Genomic DNA, 23,217 nt, shown 5'->3' with positions numbered 1-23,217 from the left:
GTTATTGTACTTTATAAAGCTTTGTTTGTGCACTTCTCTATTTTCAACTTTAAGCTAAAACCTTTGCTGTGACTACAGAAAGCTAAAACCTTTGCTGGCAGAGGTGCTGGTGAAACTAACTGAAGAAATAAAAATAATAATAATAAATATTTGGTCTCACCAACAGTAGAGGTTAATACATAACCTGCAGATATGGGACAACCTATTCTGAGCATCCATATACAAACAAAGGAATTAAAACTATTGTCACATGGCAGGCATCCTTATTTTAGGGAAATCCAGAATGATCCGTTTCTGCATAGCCACAGACCCCATGATATTCAAACTACCATAAAGCACAGTCAGCTCAGGGCAATATTGATTATCTATGGGAAGAGCACCTGCATTTTTGCGTGAAGAAGGTTTCAAGTTCTCTCCCTGGTATCTCCAAGACAGGGCTGAGAGAAATTCCTGCTGCAGCCTTGGAGAAACCGCTGCCAATCTGTGTATACAATACTGAGCTAGATGGACCAATGGTCTGACTTGGTATAAGGTAGCTTCCTATGTCCCTGTATGTTACAGGTGGCATCTGTTCAGCCATAAACTCAGTGGGTAAGTGAGTGGATGTATCACTACCTCTCATTCTCAGTTAATTTTTCTAGATATACAGAACTATCTTACAGCATTCCAAGGATTAAAAAAAGGACAGAAGCTCTGTTAATACGATTCCTTGCGTACTTCCTGCCACCCCGGTATCCTCCTTGGTTGGAAGTAAAAGAAAGTACCCAGAGCATGTGTGGGTCAGATTTTGTGCGGACTGCACGTTGTGCGGGTGTGCAAGCAAGCACAACATGCGCGCATGCACCCAGTGTGCCTTTTACTTCCAGCCAACGATGACACCAGGGCAGCAGGGAGGTACTCAAGGGAGGCACGCTGACACCCCGATGGAGACTTTTTAAATGGAGCGCCGGTGGGGGAAACATGGCAGGAGGGGTAAGGGCATCCTCCCTTGCCCTTACAGGTATGCCCCCTGCCTTTGAACCAGCGGAACCGCAGGTCATTCAAACAGGTTCTGTCCACATCCCTAAAAGTGACCAGCTCACCCCCATAGAAACGATCCAGCTAGGGAAGCTCATGGCATTTCAGTGCCTCAAAATAGAGGTGCCGAAGCACTTTGAATACATCCCTAATCACCACATCCCATGGCAGATAATTATGTAGATTAATTAAATGCTGTGTGAAAAAGTACTTCCTTTTGTTGGCCCTAAATTTCCTGGCCTTCGTTTAATAGGATGACTCCTAGTTCTAGTGTTGTGAAAGAGGGATAAAAATTTCTCTTTCCACTCTCTCCACTCCATGCAGAATTTTATACACCTCTATCATGTCTCCCCGTAGTTCCCTCTTTTCCAAACTAAAAAGTCCCAGATGGTGTGCCTTGCTTCATAAGAAAGGTGCTCCAGAGCCCTGATCATCTTGGTTGCCCTCTTCTGCCTTTTCCAGTTCTACAATGTCCTTGTAGAATGTCCTTGTAGATACGATGACCAGAACTGTACACAGTACTCCAAATATGGCCACACCATAGATTTGTATAAGGGCATGATAATATTAGCATTTTTATTTTCAATCCCCTTCTTCATGATCCCTAACATGGAATTAGCCTTCTTCACAGTTGCCATGCACTGAGTCAACACTTTCAACAAGCTGCCCACCACAACCCCAAGATCTCTCTCCTGGTCAGTCACTGACAGCTCAGACCTCTTCAGTGTATATGTGAAGTTGGATTTGTTGGTTTTTGGTTTTTTGCCCCAATATGTATCACTTTACACTTGCTTACATGGAACTGCAGTTGCCATTTTGCCACCCACTTGCCCAGTTTGGAGAGATCCTTTTGGAGCGCTTCACAATCTGTTTTGGATTTCACTATCCTAAATAGTTTAGTGTCATCTGCAAATCTGTCCACTTTGCTGGTTACCCCAACTTCTAGATCACTTATGAACAAGTTAAAGAGCACTGGTCCCACTACAAATCCCTGGGAAACCCCACTTCTTACTTACTTCCATTGTGAAAAATGTCCACTTATTCCTACCCTCTGTTTCTGATCCTTCAACCAATTACCAATCCACACATGAACCTGTCCCCTTATCCCATGACTGCTAAGTTTACTCAGTCTCAACCCTAAAATGATACCAGACTCACCATAGGGTTCCTTTAGTCAGAAGAAAGTTCTTCCTGACATTTGGAATTCAAAAAGCCTGCAAAAGTTGTCAAATGGCCATTGTCAGGGTTTCCTGAGATGACCTGAGGGCTGTGCTCTACAATAGGCACTTGTTCCAATCGCTGTATCAAACTGACCTGAAATAGAAACAAAGCAAATGCCAGCTGTGAGGATTAAACATGCTGGCATGTCAAGGTGCAAATGGCCAAGAGAAGCTCTGTCTCCATTTACACCTGATGAGGAGCCATGTTCCTCTCCCAAAAGGTGACATCTGCTATGTCTTTGTTCCCTTCCTGGAGATCAATTCACGATACAGCCATCCAGTGTTTCCATCCCATGGATCAATTTTCTTCACTGCTACGTTGCTCTGTTTTGTTTTTCTAAATAGGAAAGTTAGCTCAAGTGGCAAACATCTTCCCGATTTGAGAAATATCACGCACCAAACTGAAAGGCATCACATCCTAAGTGAGAAGAAGGGTAAAGACTTCCTTTTGCTGAAAAGAAGAGCAAGAGCAGAAACTTTTTTGCAGAGACGAAATCAGAGGCGACACTCAATTGCAGAGGAAGGATTTCTATTTCTGATTGTACCTTAAGGCAACAAAGGAAACGTAATGGCTACAACAGCCCAGTTTAATGAGCAGGTATGCAATATTAATTGCATTAAGTATAACACTTTAAACAAAATGTCTCATCATATTTTCATTATCTCTGAAACTAAGAAAATCTACATTTCATAACATCTGTAATGTAGTTAAGATGCATCTGAACTGCAATCAAAACATGCATATACTGAATATATTTGCTTAGATGGTTATATGTGCAGTTGCTCCAAGATAGTTTTCTGTGTTCTAATTAATTTCTACCACAAGCCTACAGATGAAACCATCTGACCTATAATAGAAAAACATGGGCCAGCAGGTACCTAGATGACAGCTTTCTTCCCACTGTTTGGTGGGCTGATCCAGTTGTACTCTGCCTGTACCAGGACAAAACTGTTTTCTCGTATCTTTCTGAAATGCATCATCTCCCCACTCTCTCGGAGTGCAATGACATTGTTGTCTGGCTCACTGAAGGACACTTCTGTTCGCTTGTGGCAATACTGGGAATGGATGCAACGTAGACCAATAGCCAGGACCATGCCAAGGACAGCAGAACATCCAAGGAGAACACTAAGTTGAGCTGCTACAAGTTGCGACCCTCTTGCTGGCTTTCTTGTTTCCTCTCCAGGGATAGCAGTGTTGGGTTTTGTTCTTGTTACCTTCAGGGGTGCATTTCCAGAAATATCCTCCTTGTCATCTTTCTTCTGTCCACGAGCTGTAAGTTCTGCCTGGGGGAGGAAGTTTGCTGGAACTTTTTGTGTGGTTAATTGTTTCTCCACCATCTGCCTTGGAGCTGCTGATAAGCTTTGGGAGACATCCACATCCTCTTCATTGTCAAAATGCTCTGACATTGTTTCCATGCCTGAAAGTGGTTGTGGGTTCCAAAGCTGGACCAAAAGTGAAGCTGTATTGGGTAGTGGAAACTGGCTTATGCCAAAATTAGGTGTCACAGAAACCTCCTTAAAAATAAAGAGATGAAATGCACATTGCATGAGACAATTATATCTTGTTTTAGATTTACAATTGTCCTTTGGTTATATAACAATGGACCACAGCCACTGTAAATAGGAATCATGGAACGTATAGTGAACCAAGGATAACCATTGGCCTACTGGGCTCTTTTTCTCAACCTTTTCATCACAATTGCATACCCACAGATCAACATGTATTTTTAGGGACCACAGGCTGGATACCATTGATTATTTTCAATGGATAACCATTGAAAATGAGCAGAATTCTGATTTTAGAAAAGTGTCTTTGTTCACTGAGGTAATGACAGGACTATGCTGTCATCATATAGGCAAGGGTTTCTTAAACTGGAGTCCCCAGATGTTGTTAGACTAAAACACTCATCATTCCCAGCCACAATGGCCTTTGGTCATTGTGAGTGGGAATGATGGAAGTTGTAGTCCCACAATATCTGGGGACCTAGTTTGAGAACTCCTGATATAAGTGGTCTTCATAGACAGGGATGGCAATCTCTTTACTGTGAGACCATTATAATCTTTGGGCATTAGGTCAGAGCACACAGGAAAGAACACCACAGGAGAATTCTGTTTAACCTCGCTTCTCTCTCCTTCATAAATAAATTCTTGAAAAGTTTTGTACAGTTAGCTCTTGCTCAGTTGAGAGTTAGAAAGAAACCTGGAAGTGATTAGTATGCGAAGGTCAGCAGGGGGAAAGAAAAAGAACCAGGGTTAGAATGCAAAAAGGTAATTAAGACCATTTTCTACACATGACACCTGAACACCACGAGTTTCTTGCACAATATTTTTGACACACAAAAATTGTGTAAACATAGAATTCATATGAGAGGGAAATGAAATCTACATTTCTAGGGAATGTAAGTTGTACATTTGCATTATAGGCTGATTTAAGCAATAATTGGTTTTAGCTTCAAGTGTAAAGACACACTACGATAGAGCCATCTAGAAAGTGAGGATGGGGAGAAGCAAATGATATACTAACTAATCTCAAGGCTTCCACAGTAACCAACAGTGGGTCCTAACAAATCTAGGGCTCTGTCAAGATGAACAGTGAGTGTGTCCTTCAACTGCATTTTAAGCTTTGTGTGATTATTGTTGTGTTTCCATTCAACAATACTGAAATATCCAGTCTATTCAATGAGGGTAGCTATACTGCTGTTCACCCCTTACAAAACAAATAAAGTGCAGGTGTGTACTCGCATACTGCACAGCAGGAGCCCAGAGTCTTCAAATAATTAATAAAATTTAATAAAACATAAAATTCACAACATTATTGATGACCAAGTCCCACAGTTTGATTTGGAATGGGCACCTCAAAAGTATTATTTCGAGCCTTCCTTGAATTGGGCCCCAAATAATTCATTTAAGCTCAGCCCTGTCCTAGTGTTGTCAGAACAAGGGACCTAGAGACCTCCACTGCAAGTTCCTCATACTAGGAGCCTGCCTGATATTCTTCCCTTGCCACACTCTTCTTTTGCTATGTATGCTTGCAGGAGTTTCTAGGGCCAGCAGGAACCATGTGAACTACATTTCCCATAGTTCTTGATGGTCATGGATTCTGCTTGATGGTAAGGGGTGCATCATCACCTGGGCCTCTCCTGATGCTTCCCCTGCAACTACTAGGTAAGGAAAGGGGTAAGGGACAAGCATTACAAACTAGACCAAAACCTAGAATAGGTCTACCCTCTTCTAGTTCTACCCGATTTGTAACAGACTTGTGGGGGTGGGGGAGAACTTTTGAATTCACCTTCCCAACCCCACCGCATTTCCATTCCAAGATGTCTTCTCAGCAACACTAAACAGAATGGCAGGGCATTGTTGTGGGAGACAGGAAGATTTGATTTTGTTTTGCAATGTATAGTAACAGTGAGTGAGCACTCCTGTATGTCCTAGAGAGCATTAGAAGAAGAAGAAAAGAATATAAGATGACAAAAATATGTGGTGGGTGGGGAGAAAGCTCATCACTATAAATGCCATTGGCAATATCTAAGAGAAGACCTTGGTGTTGGGATTTTCCCATAAACATTGTCTCAGTTATTTGTATGGGACATGCTTTTCTATTTGAACATATCTATGTAATGGTTTGGGGGTGGAGTCACAGTTTGTTTGTCTGCTCCTCACTTGCTGACTTAAATTCAAACTGAGAGGTTCTTCCTCTCTCTGACTGTTAGTCTGTTTATTGTTTTCTTAGCCAGTAAGGGTATTCACACATGCCCCATGTGCCAGATGATTGCCCAAGGCTAGGGCAATCATCTAGGCCACTGCTGCCAAATTAAACGGCTTCCTTCAATTTCTGGCAGTGCGCTGGGGGAAAGGAGTGGCTGCTACCCTTATGCCCTGGGGCATCCTGGGATGCAGGTTGGGGGGAGTCCTCCCACTTCCAGCATCTCCCTCCGCTGCACCACTGCTCCTGTCAGCATGTGGTGCAGCAGAGGGGAAGAAGATAGCTGCTCATCTGTCAGGGAAGATGAGCTCCTGCCTTTCCCACAGCCCATGTGCATGACCTCTGTGTTTAGTTAGTAATACATATCACACTTCTTGTTCAATTACTTGTAGAGGGCAAGTAATTTCTCTGCAACACTTGGCGCTTGTGCATCCATGTTCTGTACAGCAATTGCAGCAGCCATGGGTGTACTATCTGGGGGAAGAATTCTATTTTCCTAGGTACCATATACAGCTAAGAGGTGCTGAGAAAAGAAACATTCTACACAGCAGAAATGCAACTTGGAGGTAAAATAACTGGCCTGCATGCAATAAAGGGGTAACAAGAATGTATTTATTGCTCTAAAAATGAAGGCCTTCTGTTATGCATAGAAACAGCTTGAATCTCAGCATGGAGAGCAGTAATAACAACAGGAAAAGGGGGTTACAATGGGTGCCACCTTTGTAGTACAACCTGACTTTGAAATATGCACCCTACTTTTCCTCCATTGCCATTTGACTATCCTTATAGCATCCCACATTCTTGCCTTCTCTCTTACATGTGAACTGGAAGTTCTCTGGGCAGGATCTGTATCACTTTTATGTTCAGCACAGGGTCAATGTTTGTGAGCGCAAGTAAATGTTTAGTGATAGTAGCAGCAGTGCTACTAATATTGGGAGCAGCTGTAGCGGAAAGAGGATGCTAGCATTTGGTCTACTGCCCAGCAACAAACAGGAAGAAAAGAGGTTTATCCTCCTCCAGTGCAGACCTTAGCAGTTGGTGGAGGTCAGTGTTTATGAAGAGTTTGCTGCAGCCAACAGCCAGCTGTCTCTTGTCTGTACAACACCCCTGGAGAAATTGGCTTCAGAGGCAAATTTAAAACTCAATAGCTTTGGATGATTGTATTAGGCAAGTACTGCAAACCCTGTGGGGCTCTTATTCAGAGTTTCTGTTAACTTCAGCGGGATTTTAGGGCATCTGCTGCCATCTAACTGGAATAAGTTAGAACAGCACTTACTCGTGCCTACTGAAGTAAGGCAGATAAACTAGGTTTTTTTCCACTAGCTGAAAGGTCAAATATTGACTTCCAATCCTTCTATAAGAAGTCTCATCATCAAGAATATCACAGCCTTATACTCACTTAAGTATTTTTCGCATGGTCAGAGTGGTTTCTTATGAGATCAGATTTTAGGTTTATACTCATTTCAGTTACTTCAGAAGAAGGAGGGAGTCACCATACCTACATCCTTCAGTTCATATTGGCTCTGCAACCTACACCATGCCTAATGTCTGAAGACAGCCTAGTGTAGGGACAGGGTTTTTCGCCACTCCAGCATGAGACCACTCTTAAAGCTAACCGGGTCACACTTAAGCACGCCGGTTTGGGCAATCTATGCTTACCAAGAGATATTAAATGACGTAAAATGCAGGTTTTTGTATGCCAGATATTTCAGACATGATTCCAAAAAGACAGAAGAATGTCTTGATAGGCAAGGGGGCAAACTTTCAAGAAGCAAGTAAAAACTTCTGTGCAGCTCAAAGGCAGGGGCGTAGCTATAACTGAGCAAAAGGGTTCAAAGAACATGGGCCACCAACTCCTGAGGGCCCTCCAGCTCCATCCCTCCCTATTTTCTTAATTATCTCCCTTACTTGGGGGGGGGCACTAGAAGGAGGGATTTGCACAGGGCCCCTCTTCCCTAGCTACGCCCCTGCTGAAAGGGTTGCTACCCTGGGTCCAACACAGCAGCCTTTAACGGGATATTCTGTAAACAAGCAAAGTGACTTGCTTCCCTCCCTTCCGGCCCCATTTCTGTCTCAGAAATCGAATATTGGAACACAACTTGCTCATACATAAATGTTCTTTGCCCCTGAATTTTTTTCTGGTGCCATACCACCGAGCACAGAGCAGCCCATCCCCCAAAAGGTCTCTTCAGCACCTCTGGAACATGGGGTCAGCTACTGTGCCTTTCCCCAAATTATACTCAGGATTCTTCCAAGTACAATTTCTCCTCCATGAAGATAGTTGTAAACAGAACAGGGTGAAACTTTGTTGTACTGTTACAGTGTAGAGATACAAATTGAATCAGGACGTGGGTTTAGTGATGTTAGTTTTGCACCCCAGATTAGATGCTTGTGGTTCTTTCTGAACATAACCATTACACTCAAAATAAAGAAGCAATAGTAAGCCTGTGAGGCACTTTAATCTGGATTCGGCCTTGATGAGTGGTTGTCATTTTAGCCAAAAGGGACTTTATGTGAGTTTTAGCTATGTATTGAGTTATTTTAGATACCGTAAAATACCAGAAACCTTCCTGAGCCTACAGCACAGTACCTGTTTAAATCGATGCAGATTTTTAACGTTATCAGATCAGACTTCTAACATATGCAGAAGACATGTTATTGTTGCAGCCAAGTTGCCATGTGCTGTCAAATCAAACTGTATCTCCACCCCGTCCCCCAAGTACTTACCTCCATGTCTTGCTTACATTTTGAACACAGCAGTGATTCAGGAATACTTGAAGTATTTTTGGTCCTAAAATATTGGGGGAGGGGGAGGAAAATGTAAGTTATTTATATTTCATATGAGTACATTTGCATTTTGCAAGTGTAGATATACATTCCTGGTTGCCACTGAAAATTCCCCGAAAGCCAATTCAAATGTGCAAAGGACCAACTGAAGGTGAGAAGCAGGTTCTCACAGCCTTCAGAAATTTTTCTCTATTTGCATCTTTACTTTCTCTGGGCCCTCCATTCTCAGTCACATGGAAGTATCCTAACATCCCCATATATTAGTCAACTTCATGTCCTGAGTTTTGGCTGTCAGATAAAAATATGTCCCCTTTTCAGTACTTTCTAATAATCGGCATGTCTTGGGCTACATGAATACAAATCTGAAAATTTTCAGTGACGTAGAAATATCTTGATGTAAAAGTATCAGTGATGTAGAAGGTACACTTTTAATTTCTCAGTTCAATGTTTGAGACATACAAATATCCTCCATCAACTTTTCATTAATCAGGGTGCTTTTGGTTATTTTAGTTTTTGAGCGGTTTGGCTGTACATGGGCCTCTTTTCAGATTTTTACAACAGAGTATCTTTGTCATAGTTGCCAACTTTCATTGGTTTCATTCACGTGGAAGTACCTAGCAATTTATCACCCTTGTGTATTAGTTAGTGAATGAAGGCTTCACACCTCACTCATTTCTATGAATATGAGGTATGCCCAACTTTTTTTTTAAGGGACATTTATTCATTTAAGGACACTGCTAGGAGTGGCTGTTCATAACACCTAAGCAAAAGTTAAATTTTAAGTGAATGAGTCATTCCCATCGTTTATGTGTACACTAAAAGATGATGCAGATCACAGGTATGAACTCCACTTTCCTCTTTCTTTACTAGTTGTATGCCTCACAGAATTAGGCCTGCTTCACATGAATTGGGCCACTTGAAATTGCATACATGTGTTTTGCTCTGAAGCCAAAAACCATTGACAGGGATGTTATGCAGGGATGTGGAGACAAACTGCATGGCAGTGGCTGTTTGGTGACCTGCCATACTTGAACATCTCATCATGTAGAAGTGCTGCCACATGGATGCAATTTCAAGTTGCCTACAGGTAATGGATATTTTATTTATTTATCATATTTTTATACCGCCTGATATGTCTATTTCTAGGCGGTCTACAAAATTTAAAATATTTAAGAGTTACAAATTAAAATACATGACAATAAAAACAATAAAATTATTAAAACGAGTTTTTAAAATTATTAAAATTAATTCTAATTAAAAGCCTGAGAGAACAGGAGGGTCTTGAGGTTCTTCCTGAAGACAAACAGAGAAGGAGATGCTCTTATTTCAGCAGGAAGCTTATTCCAAAGCCCTGGGGCAGCCACAGAGAAAGCCCAGTCCTGGGTCGCCACCAAACGAGCCGGTGGCAACCATAACCGGACCTCTGCAGAAAATTGTAACAGGCAGCAAGGATTATGACAAGAGACGCTCTCTCATGTTGTGCTTTACAAGCCTCTGACTAAAAAACAACCCACCCCCCACCCCACCCCATAGAACTAGGCTGGGCCAGTTCTGTGAGTGTTGAAAGCTCTGTGCTGCAAAAGTGTTACTCTGCTAGTATAATTAACTGGAGTATTTGCATACTTTACAAGGAGCACGAACTTGTGTGAGGGATTGCATTCAAGATGTAGTGCATAGAATGTTTTAGAACCATGTCATGTTTGGTAAATCCATTACTCCTAAACCTGAGTGAAGGAACTGAACCTACAGCAGTACAACATTCTATGTCCACACAGTACCTATTGTATGTGCTGCGGCTGGTGGAGTCTTGGGCTGCTATGAAACTGAAGTCCTGGGACTGAAGTGAGGACTCCAGTGTGAGATCATTGCCTGTGCCACTCCCATTAGCTTGCCTTTCTCCATTTTGATTGATGGCCCGTGAACTGTTGGAGTCAACAAAGGATTCAGAGAGATGATTTCCATTGTCAGGAAGCTCAGAGATTTGTTGTCCACTATATGTCGGATCCAAAACATGTGTGGCTGTAATCTGAGTCAGGCTTGTTGGTGTCAATTTTGCAAACTGAGTTAAGATGGCGTAGGGAGCAGAAACTTAAGGGGGGAAACAAAGCAAAATGTTGAAAATAAAATACGGAGATTTTCAAAGGAGACTGTGCCCCATGTCCTACTGCTGTCAGAAGTACAGCTAGCAGTGGGTACACAAGACAGGACTTCTAAATTCTGACATTCAGATGATAAAGCTTCCTATGCTGGGGAAGCTCTCTCTCTATTTGGCCCCTCTCAGTTGTTGTTTTGATGCTTGGTTGAGACCAATCTATTTCAGTGTGCTTTGGCATACTGACTAGTTGAGGTTGTCTCCTTGCAATGTCTTATGCATTTCTAAGTCAGTTCTTTCACAATGGCCGTGTTTCTGCTACTGTTCACGATTTAGTTTTTTTAAATGTCATTTTCTAATTTAAATTACTATTGCAAGCTGCCTTGGGGTTCCCATTTTGTTTTGTGGGACAGAAAAGCAGAATATAAATATTTAAATAAATAAAGCCTTCCAGCCTGTTTGTTAGGAAGACATACAAACTGTTGGATTAGACAAAGGTACCTATTATTCTATTTCCAAAAGTAGGTAACTAGATGCCTCAAGAAGCTCACAAGTAGGATATAATGGTATTGAAACATCATGGCAAATAACTTCACAAATAACCAGGTTAATTGGCCATATTACATTCTCTAGGTAGTCCTCAAAGCTGAAATGAATTAACTGCTACTAAATCAACCAAGGGCTGGGTGAACATTATAAAAAGGCAGGGAGAAAGAAAAGCACAAGGTCCTTGCCCTTCTTTTCCCTCTACCAATGAAATGTTCTAAGGACCTAAGTAGGACTCAACTCTTAGATATATTCACAGTGAGGTGCATGAGATCCAGAAGTCTTTAGGAGTCCATGTGTTTCACTCTAGGCAAGTGAACCAGGAGTGGGGAAGATCCATGTTTAGTACTTGAAACAGATCCAAAACAAAGCTCTGTGTTGCCCAGAATTAAAAGCAAAAGCCACAACCCTAGCTTTGTAAGCATCTGTTCATTTTACAGTGGAATGTTAATTGAATCCTAAGACATTATTTCCTTGGACAATGGATCCACTGGCTGACACCCTGACTAAATTAATTCAAGGAAGTCCCATTGAAAGGCATGCCTAACTTGTCCTCTTAGTTTCAATGGGACTTTCTTTGGTCCCATTTATTCAGGATGTCAGCCACTGAAATCAGCTGGATAGATTTCCCAACCAATGAGTTTAGAATCTGATCTAATCTTGGGAGACTTGTGGCTAATTTAACTCATGTCAGGGGCATAGCTACAGTTGAAGGGGGGGGGGGGCGGCGAAAAATGTCCCTGGGCCCTTGAGGAAGGGCAGCCACTGCCTGGCTGACAGCTTGCCCTTTGCTTTCTCTCTTGCACCTCTCTGAAGGAAAAGGTGGGGAGGGAATGGGGCACTCCTCATTTTTTGTCTCAGGCCCACTCCAACCTTGCTGCGCCCCTGACTCATGCTAGATAAGATGTAACAGAAATGTGGAAAATATGTACAAACTTATAGACATGTCTTTCAGGAACTGAAGTGTCAGAGGCAGACCTACCTTTGCCTGCAGTAAATGCTTGTTTTGGAACAGGAGGCCCCTGAAGAGGTGTTGGTTTTATAGCACTGGAAACGACGCTACCGTCAGCAGTAGTTCTGTTTTGCATTTGTTGAGACACAGTGGAAGATTCAATCCTTGCCCAGTAAACAAAGTATGACTGGACTACTGATAAACTGTTTTGAAAAAGTATTTGAAGCAAGGGTTTAGTCATTCTATACCCACCATTAATAAATCATCAGAACATTTGGTAAATCAAAGGGAATTTTTAAAAATCTACAAACAGAATTAGTGCAAAGGACATTAAAGGATTCGCCCATAACACTTTTTACATTGAAATGACAACAAACTACCAGCTGAAACCAGCAAAAGGAGTGAAAGGGCTGTAAGTAAAGTCACTTGCAGTTAGAACTAATCAAAACACAATTTGGGCTGTGCTCCCTTAATTTAATCCGTTTTTAAAAAATTAATCTTGCTTTTGACAAAATAGCTCCGTTTGAAAAGCTCTGGTTTAGATCTACACACTATAGTCATGGAAAAGGAATAATTGAATATTCAGCTAATTTTTAATTGTGGGGGGGGGGGGGTATGTGTTTTCAATTTAATTCGTAGTTGAGTCTGAGCTATATTTTTCCACACGTCTAATGCTCATTGTGTTAAGCAATATGACTTGTTTAAAAAACAGGTTGCATTTTATCTAACTATACATAGAAATAAGTAAAAGTCACTGAACTCTCATCCTAGGCTACTGAAAGCATGAGAATGTCTGCAGTAGACTATCAAACCGCTATAGTTTGCCTTTTTAAAAATCCTCCATATAGTTTCTATTCAGCACCGGATTACTAACCTTCTTAGGGCTAGTAGGGACTGCAGGGTTCCTGTGCTTTTAACAACTAAATGTCAAACAAAAATTGAATAAATTAAGCTTATCTCTCCCACCCATTCTGAACCCTGATTCACACTTAATTTTCCCATGCTGGGAAAAGCATCATCTGCTGAATGTCTATCATGCAGTTATTAAAAGCACAACCAGAAAAATAAAGCTAGTGACTCACATGATGAATCCAATTTTAGTTTGACACGAATCAGAGATTTTCATCCTGTGCACGCTCCCAAGGAACATGTCGTGTGAACTCAAGATTTTTCACTGATCTCTGGTTGGCAACATGCCAGCCCAACATGGAACTGACATGGTCAAGTCAACTTCAGAGCCTGATTACCAGTGATGTAGTTGCAAATTCAGAAGTGCAGGCACTCTGCACGACAGCCCCCATGGCCATGCCCACCCCAACAGCCAGAGAAGCCGAGAAATAACAGCGCACTGTCCCTGTGCATCCCCCCACACGCCTGCTGATTATGGATCTTAGCTACCATGTCATGCTGGTGCATTGCCAACTGGAGATTAGTTTTTTTTTAAAAACCTGAGTTCACATGATATGCTCTATGGGAGTATGTCTGTGGCAAGAATCTCTGAATCCTATCAAACTAACATTATTCATGATGTGATCCAATCCCCCCCAAAATTGATGGGAGTGACCAGGGAGGACCAGAGAAGTAACACTAACTGCATGTTGAAGACTTAAGATATATTTGCACAACCAACATCGGCAAAACCCAATTCATCCAACCCGAAGCCTTCCTTGGACCAACTTTATGCCATATATATTCAACAACAGTACAACAGACACATGTCAAAACAGAGAGATTTCCACTAACCAGTCTTGCCATTGGGTTGCATAGTTAATGAACACTGATAGGGATCCACATTCAGTTAATCAGGAACTAATGTAAAGATCCCTTTACAAATGTTCAGGTCAATAGACAGTATTACAAAGAAAAGCCTTCGGCCCAGTGGTTTCTGCATCCAGAAGCCACACCCCACCCATACCTCTCAATGAACAATGCAAAGAGCCATGTAAAGATCTGCCACAGGTTGTCCCACTAGAAGCAATCCTCAGAAATACATCAGTGATGGCTAATGATTAAGACATTCTTACAAGAACCGGATGTCTCCAATAGGCTGATCTGGTGCCTTCCAGACAAAGGACAGATTTCTCTTCAGTGACTTGTCTGAGTGGGTGACAGTATCGTCATCTTCAAAACAAGTCAGCAGTTTTGAGCCAGGAGGAACGTAAACAAAAGTGCCGGCAATTTGATCGTTTGATACCCTGCGAGCCTGAAGCATAAAGCCCATGAAATCACGTGTGCTCCTCACTGTGACTGGAGACAAAAAGGAAGTCACATATGAACATAATCCTTTCAACATAATGTTTAACGTTTGTGTTTTGAAATTACAGTATGTTCTGTTATGGAAAATGTGGCTCCTGTTTCTCCCTTTGTGTTGTGCAGTCCAAAGACGGTTATTTGCAGCGCCTGTGTGTGTGTGTGGTATACGGCGATTCAGAGTTCAAACCATTGTTGGCAGCAGTCTGGCTCTGGTCTTTTGGTGCTTGCACCATAGTGCCTGGTGAAATCAAGGGCACTGTGGTGTCCCTGAGTCTGGCATGTTAGATTTGCAGTCATGTCGTCATGAGGCATATGCTCGTCAGTGTGAGCAGAGATTAGCTCCTTCCTTGCCTGGCCACCATGAGGTTATCATTGGCATACTATCCCATGGATGACTGGTGTGTTTTGGTGGTGCTGTTGTGGTTGGTGAGGAAATGGCTGGTGGGGTTCATCTGGTCTGGGTTTCCCCCAGGGCTCTTTTTTTCTTTCCCACCTTTTGGGATGGGAGTGTATAGGATTGTGACTGAAGTCCCATTCATTCTTTACATGATAGATGTGTACAAGTGTTCATTTTAGAAGTGAACCTAGGTCCATGGAAATGCAGGGTAGAGATAGGCAGTGTTCCATTGAATAATGGTTGAGTAATTGTGCATGAGATCTGTACATGCGCACACTGTACACAAATTATATGTATGCTGAACATAATGTGTGAATCCAGCTTGTTTACATTAATATTAGGATGACATAACCAGGCCACCAGGCATTAATGGGGGACCATAAGATTGCCCAGCCTTGCTCTGTTTGTTGTTAGAGAAAGCATGCAATTGAGATTCCGTAGTAGAAGGCCAAGTCAGATCCTTTGGCAAGCAAGAGTGTGTAACTGGCGGTGATCCAGGAACTGTGTGTAAAAAAACCCTGGTATTTTATTGCAAGCAATGCTACATGCAAGCTTCTCCTATAATATACTTAAGCATGACTGCATTGCACTTTAATGAGGATTTCATACACTTAACTATGTATGAGACTACATTTTAGAAGCCTAATACAGATTAATACTATTCACATACATTTTATAAGCAAATATTGCAATATATGTTAGGAACACAGGAAACTGCCATATACTGAGTCAGACCATTGGTCTATTTAGCTCAGTATTGTCTTCACAGACTGGCAGCGGCTTCTCCAAGGTTGCAGGCAGGAATCTCTCTCAGCCCTATCTTGTGATCCCCCACCCCCGAGTTACAGTACTACCTGCATATACCTCATAACCTTGTGGGTTTCCAAATCCTTGTGTGTAAATCTTTGTAGATATATCATGTACAAACAACCACTTTGTATATAATTGTGCTTTGGAAACGTACTGTATGCTTCGGTAGTTTGTTGGTTCAGTAAAAAAAAACCTTGTCCTATTAAATAAAAAATAAAAATCTTGTCCTATCTAGGAGAAGCCAGGGAGGGAACTTGAAACCTTCTGCTCTTCCCACAGCGGCTTCATCCCCTGAGGGGAATATCTTGCAGTGCTCACACATCAAGACTCCCATTCAGATGCAACCAGGGCAGACCCTGCTTAGCTATGGGGACAAGTCATGCTTGCTGCCACAAGACCAGCTCTCCTCTCCCAGATACTCCTCTCCCGAGGAGTATGTTCTCAACATACTCCTCAGTGCTAGGCATATCTCACATAAGTACTGTATTTATTTTTGTAAAGTTGCCCTAACTACCTCAATTTGTGTTGCAAATTTCCTCTTGCAGTTACATCTGCTTAGCAGTTTCCCCCACATTCAGTTCAATTAATTCTGCCCTTCTACATTTGGAAAGCAAGTGAGACTTTGACAAGTGCAGCTTGTCTTCCACAGAACAGAAATAATGTAGAAGCGTAAAAACTTGTCCATGAAGTTTGTAGTAAACTGGTTTTCCCCATTTTGGTTAGTTGCTTGTCCTTACCTGGTACCCTTTCACCTGGGAAAAAGGAGGACATATTGGTGTGGATGGTAATATAGTTATTTTGTGGATTCTGAAGGTGAGCTCTGATATGTTTGGGTCTCATGTCGGTACATGCCGATAGACTGGCACCATGGGAAAATGCAGCAGTGTATGAAATCAAGCACAAGATTGTAAATGCCCATAAAGTAAAAAGTCCCTGGACTTTCATCTCATCCTCTACCTGCCAGGAAAAAAAAGACATTAGGCCATCAGACTAAAAGCACAGTAATGACCTTCCAAAAACACCACCAAAAAAACCCAGCCTGTATGAAGTTACATTAGTGACGCTTTTGAATTCCAGATTTAGTTGAAACCAGAGTTTTCAAAAGCTCTGGACAACTAGAATGGAGGTTTTAATCATCTGTGGAGCTCTGCCCTGGTTAGTCCACAAAATAAAACATTCCGAGAACAAAGCAGGCTTTGACTTACTCTGGAGCTGCTTTTAAAAGCCATCCTGGAAGGGTTGTGACCTTAAATCGTGTGTCAATGCACTTCTGGCTCGCAGCAATCAGGACTCTCTGACATGGGCTATGCTGCAAGAGGTGAGCTGGCCGTAGGGAAACAACAGCAGAAAATCCGAGGGACCTTTTCCAGACAAGGTTTCTTACACAGGGCCTAGAGAGTGACTACTCAGTTTGGGGGCACAATTCAGAAAACATTGCCCCAGCTAACTCATCCATTGCAGAAGTCCAATTTCCCCCAGAATTCAAACCACATATTGAACAGCTGGAAGATTGTACAGTCATTGCTATGGTGAGTTGACAGTGGGAAGCCCCTGCTAACTAGGCAAAGAGGCACCTTTTTAAAGTGGTGGTTCTCTTTTTATTTAAAAGTAGGGGAGCAACTGGCCCTATCCATCCCCAGCTTAGTAGCTGTTGCCAGTGTCTATCTTATGTGTGTGTTTTTTTTAGATTGTGAGCCCTTTGGGGAGCTGCCTTCTTTATTTATTTCTCTATGTAAACTGCTTTGGAAACTTTTGTTTAAAAGCAGTATATAAATATTTGTAGTGTAGTAGTAAGTAGGATGTGGTTGCATGAGCGTTGCAAACACCATTCAAATTTTATCCTGCTTTTCTAAAAATTGCCCAACATGACCCATGGAGTCCATATGCCAAATACCTATCTGCCTACTGGCTGGGACTCAGGATATCACCCGCAAGAAGTGACACACCTATCCTACCATGCTGCTGCCATTTTGTTTTTACAACATTCTTTTTACAGGCATTGTTAAAGGTGGAACATTCAGTACTGTGCAACTGTGCTAGCCAGTCAACAGAAGGGCTGCTTCTGTGGCTAGCAGGGTTGCCATTCGTCAGCCCCCACCTGCAGCTCCTCTAGAAGAAAGATCCTGGAACCTACACTAGGCCAGCACCTGTCATGGAGGGACCAGAAGGCTCTGCAGATCAACAGGGGGGCTGGCAGTTTTACCATAAGTCTGAGTTCATCTGCTGCTGCTGCTGCCGCCTTCTCTCTCTCCCAAGTCAGAGCCTAGAACCTGGACTCACCCGTTGGAATCAACAACCGCTGAGGACCAGAAAAGACTGTCCCTGCACCCTACCCTAACATATCCCCAATCGATACTAGGCTGGATCTTAACCTGGATCCTGCCCACTGTATTTTTGTACTGGTTTTACTTGTAAAACACGCTGGGAGACAGTCTTGTCCAAATGGCAGGGCACAAGGACAATTAGTTGACAGAGTCATAGTTCTAATCTAGTCTTGTGAAAATGTCTGCTCTGTCACCGCTTTAAAAACAAACAAACAAACAAACCTTTTTATTTGTTCAGGCTTTTACCCCTTAGGTGCTAACAGGGTCTCTCAGCTTTCCTGCTTGTTTGACTTTTTAATGGTTGTTTTCCAGTGTGTTATGGGTTTTGCTGTTAACTGATTTTAAAGTTTTAAATGTGATTTTTATGGAGTTTTATTGTATTTTAAAACTTTTGTAAACCGCCTTAAGATGTTTTATGAAAGTCGGCATAAAAATTGAACAATAAAACCAACTCACTCCAATGGAACTCCCTATTTTGTGATCCTCGCTTAAATTTCATTTTTATTATTATTATTATTATTATATTTATATCCCGCTCTTCCTCCAAGGAGCCCAGAGCGGTGTACTACATACTTGAGTTTCTCTGTCAACCCTGTGAAGTAGGTTAGGCTGAGAGAGAAGTGACTGGCCCAGAGTCACCCAGCTAGTTTCATGGCTGAATGGGGATTTGAACTCGGGTCTCCCCGGTCCTAGTCCAGCACTCTAACCACTATACCACGCTGGCTACCTTACAGCTTGCCTTGGAGTACTCCCACACCTCAGCTGAGCTCACATCACCACTGACTTAGGTGGGGAAGCAAAAAGCACTGTTGGAAGATTGGGAAAGGGAACGTGTCCTGAAGATTTTTTGCGTTGACAGAAAGGCTTTGAAAGTATTTGCTTAATGGCAGACTGGAAGCTATGTCCCAAGACTGTAGACCGCTATAGAGCTGTGCCATGTAGCCAGAGAGCCTGTTCTCAACCAAGTCTAGGTTTAGTGGTTAGCCCTCTGGTGTGTCTATACCTGGGTCAGGCAAGGTGGCAAGGCAGCTGGTAGCCTGAGCTCACAAAGGGAGCTGTTGAACCAGCCCCTTCCTGGATCTTTCGGCCAGTCCTGATCTAGAGGCGGCCCCTAAGCTGGCCTCCCACTTCTGAGCAGGACCATTGGGAGGGATGACCTGAGTAGCACTCTGCGTTTGTTTGGAGCTGGAGCTCAGCTCTGGTGCAGCACACTGCCTGGGCATTTTGTGGGAGCAGGGATCCAGGTGGGGCAGACCCTCCTCCCCTGACATTGGGGTACAGTGCTAGAACTGTTAATGCCTGTTAATACACACCAGCATCAAATTGGCTCTGCAAGCAGACAATGAACTTTGCCAGGTTTCACACACAAAAAATATCCATCAATTATTTACACATTTTTAAAAAATAAACTTTTCGGCAGGTGAATTAAGATTGCTGCAATCTACTTTTATCCAAACACACAGGAGAAAAGCCATTAACATTTCCACACTGGCTTTATATCCGTCACACAACTCTCCTCCTGTCACCTCTTTTCCCTTACAAACAATTGCATATCACCTCTTCTTTCCCCTTACAGCCGCATATCAGCAGCACCAGTTTTCCATTAAAAGGTTAGCTGTGACTATTATAGCCATCTGTATCATACATCTCCAGACAATCCCTGCTATTTGGCATGTGAATTATACCATCTTACAACTCCTTAACCTTATACAGAAGAATGTGGCTATGTACCCAGTGAAATCCAGCTTACACAGACATTCCTACCACCACTAAATTTGCCTGATCAAATGCCATTAAATATTAAACTGCCTTAAGCAGAAGTAGATGGGGAAAGTCTAATATTTAGTACAGCCTTATTTTCTAAAAGGATTTCTGCAGCCCTTCGTGCTGAAAAGAATGCAAGGCACCAGAAAATCCCTTCAGAAGATCCCAGCCTCCAGTTAGTAGAGGGATCAAATGACAGAGACATCCATCTTCCAAGGCTATCTCTGATAAAAAGTGTTTTTCCCAGAAGTTAAATACTTACAAACACCATGTAAGTATTTACCTCTGAAGTGCTCTAGGGTCTAGTCCCTGCCTCCTCCATCTCCCAATTTCGTTTTAGACTTAAATAATCTTTTGATATCAGCTACCTCTGTTGCATGTGAAGTTTTCTTTTGGCAACATGGCCAGTCACTTACCTTGGGACACATACTCCATATGCTCAGCACTTTTCTCCTTCAGTCTGTCAGGCAAACATGCTTTAAAGAAAAAGTTCTTTATCCTCTCTACTAATGGGAAGTGCAACAGCTGTTACTGCTAATACTTAATACCTACAGGAACTCTGTCAGATCTCAAATCCAGTTTTAATCATGTTAGTTTTCTTCACACTCTACTCATCCACTTAAGAACAAACACCACAGAAAATTTGTGCATTGAAACAAAAACATTAGGGTGTTAGGGAGCAAACCACACCAAAATCTATGGGACTGACTCCTAAATGAACATAGGATTGACTGCAGCCACAAAAAGAAAAGTGCCGAGGAGAATCATCTAAAACTTTTGTTAGGAAAGCTCAAGTAAACGAAGGTCTCATCTCCCCCTCACTTCCCACTGACATTTGTAGAACAAAGATACAGCTTTCTTTGCACACTGGAGGACACGTCTGGGGTAGTTTATTTCTCAGGTTTATATGGGAACAACATGCTATAGAGCATACAAATAGTAGTTTGTTTGGGGGAAGAGATAATCAAAACACAAGTCTACTCAACTCTCTTCAAATATTGTTTATTTTATTTCCAACAGAAGAACAAAATTCGGTAATATAAAGGGGCAAGATTGCCATCCAATGCTTAAATCCTCCATTTGCAATTTGACTGATATAATTGGTTCTATCCAAGAATATAGGTAACACCCAGAAAATCTCATTCCTAGCATGAAGAAAGGCAGCAAGTATTAGCTGAAGCTTCAGAACAGGTGTTCAGATCACTGGAGCACAAGTTGTATAAAGTTTGTTTATGCCATATTTGCAGGCTCACTAAAGTGTAATGCTTGCTTAATTATTTAAATGTTATCTGTTTTCAATAAGATTTTCTAACCCACTGTTTTTAACCAAAAATCTCCAATGCAGCTAAGACATATTAACATGTACCAATTTATTTACAAAATACACACACACCCTATTAATACTAATAAGCAGCAACATTTTATCAGACAACAGAAACAAGAAAAGCACATACCCAGGGCAACTCCAAAGAACCACCTTGGCCATGCATCCAAAAGCCAATAAGAATAATAGCAAGGTAATGTTTGCTAGGGAAGGAGCTCCAGTTTTTGCATCACTGCAAAGGCCCGGCCGTGTGTCACCACCGCCACCCCAGTACTGCAGACACACTTTGGATTGGACTTCTGGGCAGAAGTCCGGTCCCTGCAGACCCCCAAATTCGACTACTTGTGTTGAGGAGCAGCAGTGGAGATATGGTGGACTGCCACGGCCCACCCAGGTTATGCCGGACAGCGGATTGCACTGGTGTGACTCACGCAATAGCTTGGCCGCCCTATCTCATCCTCCAAGCCAACCCAAGCCAAGGTTGGCTTGGAGAGTGCACGGCAAGAGGGGCCGGGCAAGAAAAACTGCCATGGAGCAGACAGCAGTTTCCCCTTGGCCAGCCATTCAGCACACACCACACCTGCACTGTGTGCGCGCACTCATCATACTTGGGAGCCACGTCAGCATGTGTCACTCAGCCGCATGACACACTGCACTCACAAGCGCTATGAGGCACTCAGAAGAGCCAGGCTATCCCTGTGAGGGGGGTGGGAGCAGACTGCCACTGACTCTCTTGGAGGCTGAATCTCTAGAGCTCACTCCCCAAGCAGCGGCACTGGCCGCTGGGAGGAAAAGGAGAGGCACTGCAGCAGCTGCACCTGCGAGCCTGTCAGGCCAGCACATGCCCTTTGGGTCACAATGTATTCGTATGCACAGGTCACTGGCAAGTTTCTTTATTCATAATTTCTTCTAAAAATACCCTCCCCCAAAGTTTCCAGCTTTCCCTGAGCATTTTCTGGTGAAAAAAAAAAAACCAGGGCATTGCAATCAAACCAATTAGAAGTACTGTGGTACTTCAAAGCTGGAGAAGACTGTTAGTGGTTCCCAGCAGTAATCAGAGGCTGGTATTTTTGCTCTAGATATGCTTTTGAGGGCTAGAATATTGCTGTTTTCCTTCTCCATTAATTTCTTTTAGGAAAGTCAAATGAGAAGGTGATTGGGAATCAAATTCTGCTTCTAGTAACCATAAACATACCTGGATTTTAGATATTTGTGCTTCAAGTTCATGTTCTGTATGGAAATCCTGTTTCTGCAGCATTGGCCAGTATCACTTTCTTACCCACAGATGAAACTTATTTGGATCCAGTTTGGCCATGAGAAAGCAGTTGCCATACATCTGCTCATTTAGCCTTAAGCAGACATTCCAGTATTGTACCAGTTAAGATACTTTTAGTTGGCTATTCAAAGTCAAAATAAGCCTAATATTTAAAAGAAACTACTGTACAATGCTTTATTATTCTAGACAGGCTGCTGAGAGCAGAAAGATTCACTTCCCTCTACATTTTTTGTTGTTTGAAAGATCTCAGTATGTAAGTTTTAGTGCATTTAATTTTCCTCTGTTACCACCCTCTTTTTTCTGTAGGGCCAAAAGGCCTTCATATAGATAGCAAAAATGTAGTCAAAATTACCAATTGCAGGGCAGCAACAGCAGGAGAGAGGCACACCGTCAGCTCTTGCCTGTGGGCTTCACAGAGGCATCTTGCAGCCCACTGTGTGAATGAAACAGGATGCTGTACTAGATAGGCCCTGGGCCTGATTCTGTAACCTCAGAATATTTTGGATAAGATTAAGTCTATTTCACTCAATTCTTTCTTCTGAACTAATAAAGAAATCCGTATCCCTGTTACTAAACTGATTAGCCTATCTGAACCAGGAACTGTGTAGATTCAACACGAATCTAGATGTGCATCCTCATTGCAATCATCTAGCTATAGCACATCTGATGCAGCCCCCATTCATACTACTGGCTGGGGCTGGGGCTATGCTTTCCTATTCATAGTGCACAAGGGAATGCAAATCCCCAGC

General features: G+C 42.4%; 1 protein-coding gene across 1 annotated transcript; it reads right to left on the bottom strand.

The window, feature by feature from the left end:
- Positions 1-2,749: 2,749 nt before the first annotated feature.
- REELD1 (reeler domain containing 1) lies at positions 2,750-20,368 on the bottom strand. The gene is made up of 7 exons (XM_053251997.1): positions 20,285-20,368; positions 16,518-16,737; positions 14,345-14,567; positions 12,351-12,523; positions 10,509-10,818; positions 8,671-8,734; positions 2,750-3,752 (listed from the first exon to the last, which is right to left on the bottom strand). The coding sequence occupies exons 1-7, from the start codon at positions 20,294-20,296 to the stop codon at positions 3,117-3,119; spliced, it is 1,638 nt and encodes a 545-aa protein (XP_053107972.1). The 5' UTR covers positions 20,297-20,368; the 3' UTR covers positions 2,750-3,116.
- Positions 20,369-23,217: the final 2,849 nt, after the last annotated feature.

The sequence above is a fragment of the Hemicordylus capensis genome, chromosome 5, assembly GCF_027244095.1.
Source record: "Hemicordylus capensis ecotype Gifberg chromosome 5, rHemCap1.1.pri, whole genome shotgun sequence".
Lineage (NCBI taxonomy): Eukaryota > Metazoa > Chordata > Lepidosauria > Squamata > Cordylidae > Hemicordylus > Hemicordylus capensis.
Note: the sequence above shows the minus strand (reverse complement) of the source record. Positions and strands in the feature narration are given on the sequence as shown.

Coding starts and splice junctions, on each gene's coding strand:
- REELD1 (XM_053251997.1), bottom strand. Junction 14,568..16,517: donor CCCAGGTGAAAGGGTACCAG/GTAAGGACAAGC, acceptor TTTTGTCTCCAG/TCACAGTGAGGAGCACACGT. Junction 10,819..12,350: donor AGCATTTACTGCAGGCAAAG/GTAGGTCTGCCT, acceptor TCCCCCCTTAAG/TTTCTGCTCCCTACGCCATC.